At 50.7% G+C, this 6000-nt stretch overlaps 1 protein-coding gene across 8 annotated transcripts in view; it reads left to right on the forward strand.

The window, feature by feature from the left end:
* Positions 1-6000, forward strand: part of MAPK8IP3 (mitogen-activated protein kinase 8 interacting protein 3) — a 58124-nt gene that overhangs the window by 40105 nt on the left and 12019 nt on the right. For 5 of the 8 annotated variants that reach the window (XM_021718700.1, XM_021718698.1, XM_021718701.1 and 2 more), the window contains 3 exons: positions 3920-3931; positions 4804-4821; positions 5886-5943. In XM_021718700.1, coding sequence (XP_021574375.1) covers positions 3920-3931; positions 4804-4821; positions 5886-5943 — 88 coding nt within the window. The remainder of the gene's footprint in view (positions 1-3919; positions 3932-4803; positions 4822-5885; positions 5944-6000) is intronic. The other 3 variants (XM_021718699.1, XM_021718703.1, XM_008070310.1) reach the window with 1 other exon arrangement.

Genomic DNA, 6000 nt, shown 5'->3' on the forward strand with positions numbered 1-6000 from the left:
AAGAATTTATTTGGGTTGAATTACATAGACGTTTGGCACTGCCTATGAAACATGCCATGTGGGCTAAGAAGTAGTTTCTTTTGATAAATACACAATTAACAACAACAAGGCCAGGCAAGGTGGCTCACACCTATAATCCCAGCATTCTGGGAGGCCAAGGTGAGAGTATTGCTTGGACCCACGGGTTCGAGACCAGCCTGGGAAATTTGGCGAGATTTCATCTCTTACTTCTACTTCTTAGCCCACATGGCATGTTTCATAGGCAGTGCCAAACGTCTATGTAATTCAGCCTGAAGAAATTCTTTATATTCCAAAAATTAGCTGAGCGTGGTGGCGTGTGCCTATAGTTCCAGCTACTTGGAAGGCTGAGGCAGAAGGATTGTCTGAGTCCAGCAGGTTGAAGCTGCGGTGGCCGTGAGTGTGCCACTGCACTCCAGCCTGGGTGACAGAGTGAGAATCTAACTTAAAAAAAAAAGAATTGACCTGAGGAGTGAGAGAATTAATACTCATTGACCACTTAGCAAGTCTGGCTGCCATACCAGCTGCTTACCTCCACTGTCTTGTGGGAATTCCATGGCAAGTAAATATAAGGGATTATCTTCCATTTTACAAATGAGGAGACTGAAACTCAAAGAGGTCAAATTAGTTGCCCTGCATTGCTCAGTTGAAATGGAATTCCAACACAGGTTGGTCTCACTCTACACTGCTACACCACAGTCAAGCAGCAACCCTCACGACAGAGTCCACTGACGCAGTAACCAGACCTAAAAAAGGTCTAGAAACAACATTGAGAAAAGACGGCTATGTGAAGAGAATCCCAAAGGCATTAAAGAAGCCTTAAGCACACAGAGAATGATGGCATGTGACTGTACCCGAAGACAGACCCCTGTCACCTATCTGCTGACATTGCAGATCAGCCCACTGTTCACATGTGAATTCATTCAGTACCTGTAAGAATACCCACAGACTTATTGGTTTTTTTCTGGAATGCTGTTAATGGATTCTAAAGTTAATCCAGGAGAGTAAATGTAAGAACAGCCAGGAAATTCTGGGAAAGAACAAGTTTGCAGCATTGTCTGTAGGCATTAAAGCCTGCTATAGAGCTAAGGTAGTTGAGGCAGGTGATGCTGAACTGGTGCCTGAGCTCACAGTAAAGAGCTGAGGACAGACTTGCAGCCATGCAGAAACTCACACATGCCAAATGCAGCATTTCCAACCATGGAAAATAGGTGGACGATTCAGCAAGTGTCCTGGATTTGATGAGCAGCCACAGAAATAAAATGAAGTCTGATCCCAACCTCACTCCATAAACAAGGGATTTCTAGGTGGTTAAAGATCTAAACATAAAATTACAAGGACAGTGGAAATGGAAAATAATATTGGAGAATATTTTCATAATTCAGGGCTCTCTACATAATCAAAGCTATAAAGGAAAATGTTAACAGCTATGACTAATGATGGTGACATCAAGATAAAAATAAATCAAATACAATAGGAAATAGGCAGAAGATAAAACAGGAAGTTTACAGACAATACCAACAAATACAGGAAAAGATGTTCAATTTCAAGAGTAATAAAGAAATGAAAATGAGAAGAAAATCAAGAAAACTTGTCCAGGCCTCCTGACTCACGCTTGTGATCCCAGCACTCTGAGAGGTCAAGGCAGGGTGATTGCTTAAGCCCAGGAGTTCAAGACTACCCTAAGCAACAAATATAGTGAGACCTCATCTCTACAAAAAATAAAAAAATTAGCCAGACATAATGGCATGTACCTGTGGTCCCAGGAGGGTGAGGTAGAGGGATCACCTGAGGTCAAGACAGTGGTGAGCTGTGATCGTGCCATTGCACTCTAGCTTGGGTGACAGAGTGAGACCCTCACTCAAAAAAGAAAGCGCTTTGTCCCTAAAAGATTGATAAAGGTGAAGACAGTTGAGGTTGTCTAGTGTGGAATGGCCACTGTCCCGCACTGCCAGCAAGAGGTAACTCGGAGAAGCCCCATGGAGCACCACTGGTGGTGGCATGCAGTGGTCAGTGGTGGCGCCACAGCTGGATGTACAGGCTTGGAGCGAGCAGTGGTGGGGCCAGGAGGGACCACAGGTTATCAAACAGGCTACCAAACTCTGTGCTCAGAAATGCCCTAAATATCTATTAAAAGAACAGATGCAGTAAAAAGTGTTAAGACCTTCCTATAGAGAAATACTACAGAGCATTGAAAGTGACCAGGGATCACTGACATGGAAGAGTATCACGATAGTGTTAAGTGGAACAGTCACCCAGGAGGATGAATAATATGGTCCTGTTTTTTTTCTTTAAAAACTGATTTTTAAGCTAGGCGCAGTTGCTCACACCTGTCATCCCAGCACTTTGGGAGGCTGAGGCAAGAGGACTGCCTGAACCCATGTGTTCAAGACCAGCCTGGGCAACATGGCGAGACTTCGTCTCTACAATAAATCAATAAATTAGCTGGGTGTGGTGGCACATGCCAGTAGTTCCAGCTACTTGGAAGCTGAGGTGGGAGGATTGCTTGAGCCCAGCAGGTCAAAGCTATGGTGGCCATGGGTGTGCTACTGTACTCCAGCCTGGGTGACAGAGTGAGACTCCAACTCAAAAAAAATAAAAACTGATTTTTATGTAGAAGGAAGTCTGAGTAGGAGAACATCAGATGTTAGCAATGGTCACCCTCAGAAGTGGAGATTAGAGGGGAGGGACATCCACTTTTGAATTGGGACACTTTTTTTCACCCTTTATTTGTTTACAGACAAGATCTTGCTCTGTTGCTCAGGCTAGAGTGCAGTGGTGTGATCATAGCTTACTGTCACCTCCAACTCCGAGGCTTAAGTGATCTTCCTGCCTCAGCCTCCCAAGTAGCTGTGACTATAGATGTGCACCACCACACCTAGCTAATTTTTTTTATTTTTTGTAGAGACAGAGTCACTATGTTGTCCAGACTGGTCTCAAACTCCTGGGTTCAAATAATTCTCCCTGTCAGCCTCCCAAAGTCCTGGGATTACAGGCATCAGCCGCCATACTAGCCACCGGACACTTCTTTCTTATTGAAATTCCTACAACAAATCACCCATTTTGTCATTTAAATCAGGTGACTTTTTAGTAGTGTTGTCCTATGTGAAATGAACAAGTAGAACAGAATTGTTTTATCAAGTCTGTGGGAGAAGGAAGCGTTTCCCACCCTGGCTCATTTCCTTGTCTGCTGCCCCTGTAGTGGAGAGGTCAGGGCCCAGTGAGGATGGCATGTGCTGCCTCTCTCCCCCCACCACTCCTCTGCTCTCTGACTTCGTGTTGTCCTCCCTTCACAGTGGGGTCTTTGCTCCCCTTTTATCTTTGGTCATCCTTCACCAAGGTTGGGCCCGTCCCATAAGACCTGGGCTGACTGGGAGCCCAAGAGTCCAGCGCTACATCTCCAGGGCCAGGTGCACCTCCCACGGTGCTCTCAGTTACTCACTCTGGAGGGGCTTTGGTGGCTGGGCACCTTTCACACCCGCCACACCCTGACACACACATGTTCTTCCTTTTCCAGGCCTTCCTCACAGGAGTCTGAGGGGGGCTGGCCCTCCTGAAGGGAGGGCAATGGGAACACAGGGAAGCAGGCTTTAGGATCCCGGCAAGACCAAACAAGGGTCAGCAATGTCAGCCCCAGGGTGGGCCATGGTACCCTGGGCCCTTGAGACTGAGGGACTTTTATTCTGGCCTCCCTTTCCCTCAGGGTTTCTGCCCATGGAAGGAGTGCCCATAGGCCTGCTAAAGTCTGCTCTTGCTCTTCCATGCCCTTCCACATGGGAATGACTGGATCACTTGCTTTTTCTTTAATAAAATTTTTTTTATTTTGTTGGCTCCAGTCACCAACTGACCTTTGTCACTTCCTCTCCCCCTCGTCTCTCTGTGCCTCGCTGGACACGCCCAGGGGAGTTCTCAGGTGTGTATCTCTCCTGTCTGTCTCCCCCACTGTAGAGTCCAGAGGGACAGGGTGGGGCACATGGCAGACACCCCCTGCAGCTGTCCCATCACTGGATGTGCAGACTGTCCTCCTGTCGTCTGGCTGCCCAAGGCCGCCAAGCCACTAAGTGCCTGTGCTTCTGCTCACCAGCCTACTACTGCTCCGAAGCTTACTTTGGTTTGCTCTACTAGCCACTATCAAATGACCTTGATGTCTGACCCCACTCCCAGCCTGAGGAGCCCCTAAGGGCCATTTCTGAAGGTTCTGCGGAGCCATCGGAAACGCAAAACAGTGACTGGACAAGGGCCTGTTCTGTGTCCTTTCCCTGTTGTGGGTTGCATCCCAGACGTCAAGGGTCCATGAGGCCCCTGCCAAGCACAGCCCAGGGGCCCTCTCCCCACATGGACAGATAGGCCAAGCTTTCACTTTCTGCCTTCACAGCAGGAGGCCTGGGCCTCCCCCACCCCCCCATCCCTGCCATCCAGCTGCAGCCCCCATGTGCTCAAAACACTGAGCCCACACATAGCCCCTCACTGCAGGAATTTTTCTTCCATCCATGGCCCCCACCCTGCTCCAGCCCAGCACTGGGTGAAATGTTAACTGCATTCCCTACAGGTGATCTTGACCTGGCAGTCTCCTGTGTAACCCCAAGGATAAACTTTCTGGAAGGTGTAACTGGCTCCATCCATCCCCGCCCTCTGTCTCCCTCCTGTGCTCACCACCGCCCCAGGAGAACTAGCTCTGATATTCCACCCGCCTGCTGTCCACAGGGGCTTAACGCTTCTTCTCTCTCCCTCCCTCTCCTCCTCCTGCCCGCTGCCCGTCTCCCTGGGACTGGGACGGCTCCGTAGTGCGCGATGATTTCTTTGGTAAGGCCCAGGCCCTGTTGCAGTGTGTGTTGCTCCTAGCTTCCTCACCCCTCTGACACCTTCTCATGCTTCATGAGCTGTTTGCTTTGTTCTGCATGGTGGGGCAGCAGTGGGTCAGTGGGGGCTGCCCAGGGTGAGGTGAGGTCCCTCCACACTGCCTGTGGGTGGCAGCACCCTCCCTCCCAGCTGGCCCCCTGAGGAGAGCAGCTTAGGGCAGCTCTGTTTGGGGGGAGGCAGGCCCATGTTTGATGCAAGGGAGGTCAGAATGGAGGCAGGACCCCAAACCTAGGAATATAGGTGTTTTGTGCTGTTTCATGACCACATAGACAGCAAGGAGCATGAACAGGAGAGCCAGGCCTTATTTTCAGGACAGTCCTAAAGGACCAGATTCGGTCCTCTTGGAGTCTCTGACATGCCCGCAGGGCCCACCTTGGGGCCTGGTGGTAGAGGAGGCAGTCAGTCTCTCCATGGGAAGGCAGGGAGCACTGCCCTTCTCCTCACAACCACTCCCTTCTCTGCTCCTGCTGACCCCACCATGTGGGGCCGGGCCACACCTCACCCGGTGAAGGGCATGCCTGCTATGGGCCATCCCATCTCCTCAGCCAGAGGGTTTCTGAGATCTATGCTGTTGTCCCTGTCCCATCACTGCGGCTCCAGCATCACTCAACTGAGGGGCGACTCAGAGGCCTCAGGATGGACCAGGAGACCACAGAGTGGTTAAGGGGCCGGGATGGAGGCGCGGCACAGTGGCCACTCCAGGGCCTGCCATCCACCGCCACCCTACACTGACTTCATGTTAGCTGGGAGCTGGGAGAAGCACCTGAGGCCCAGGATGTGAGCCTAGAGCTGCTGCGCTGGGGTTCTGCTCCATGTGCAGCACCTCCCTGCTGGCTGCAGAGCAAGCTGCAGAGCTCACCTGACGCCAGGGCCAGCAAGGCCTCTCCCAGGGCTACCTGTAAACCAAACTCCATATCCTTTCCCTAGACATTGCTCTGAGGCAGGTTCGGTGCTTCAGGACTGGGCCTCGAAGGACACAGGTAAAACCTCTGGATCTTCTGTTTCAGGAATGGGCAAAGAAGTGGGGAATCTGCTGCTGGAGAACTCACAGCTTCTAGAAACCAAGTGAGAGCACCCTCTGGGTCACGGTGGGTGGAGTGACTCAGTGGAGCGCCACCTGGG

Source organism: Carlito syrichta, unplaced genomic scaffold (assembly GCF_000164805.1).
Source record: "Carlito syrichta isolate Samal-C Ts95f unplaced genomic scaffold, Tarsius_syrichta-2.0.1 Scaffold313344, whole genome shotgun sequence".
Classification (NCBI taxonomy): domain Eukaryota; kingdom Metazoa; phylum Chordata; class Mammalia; order Primates; family Tarsiidae; genus Carlito; species Carlito syrichta.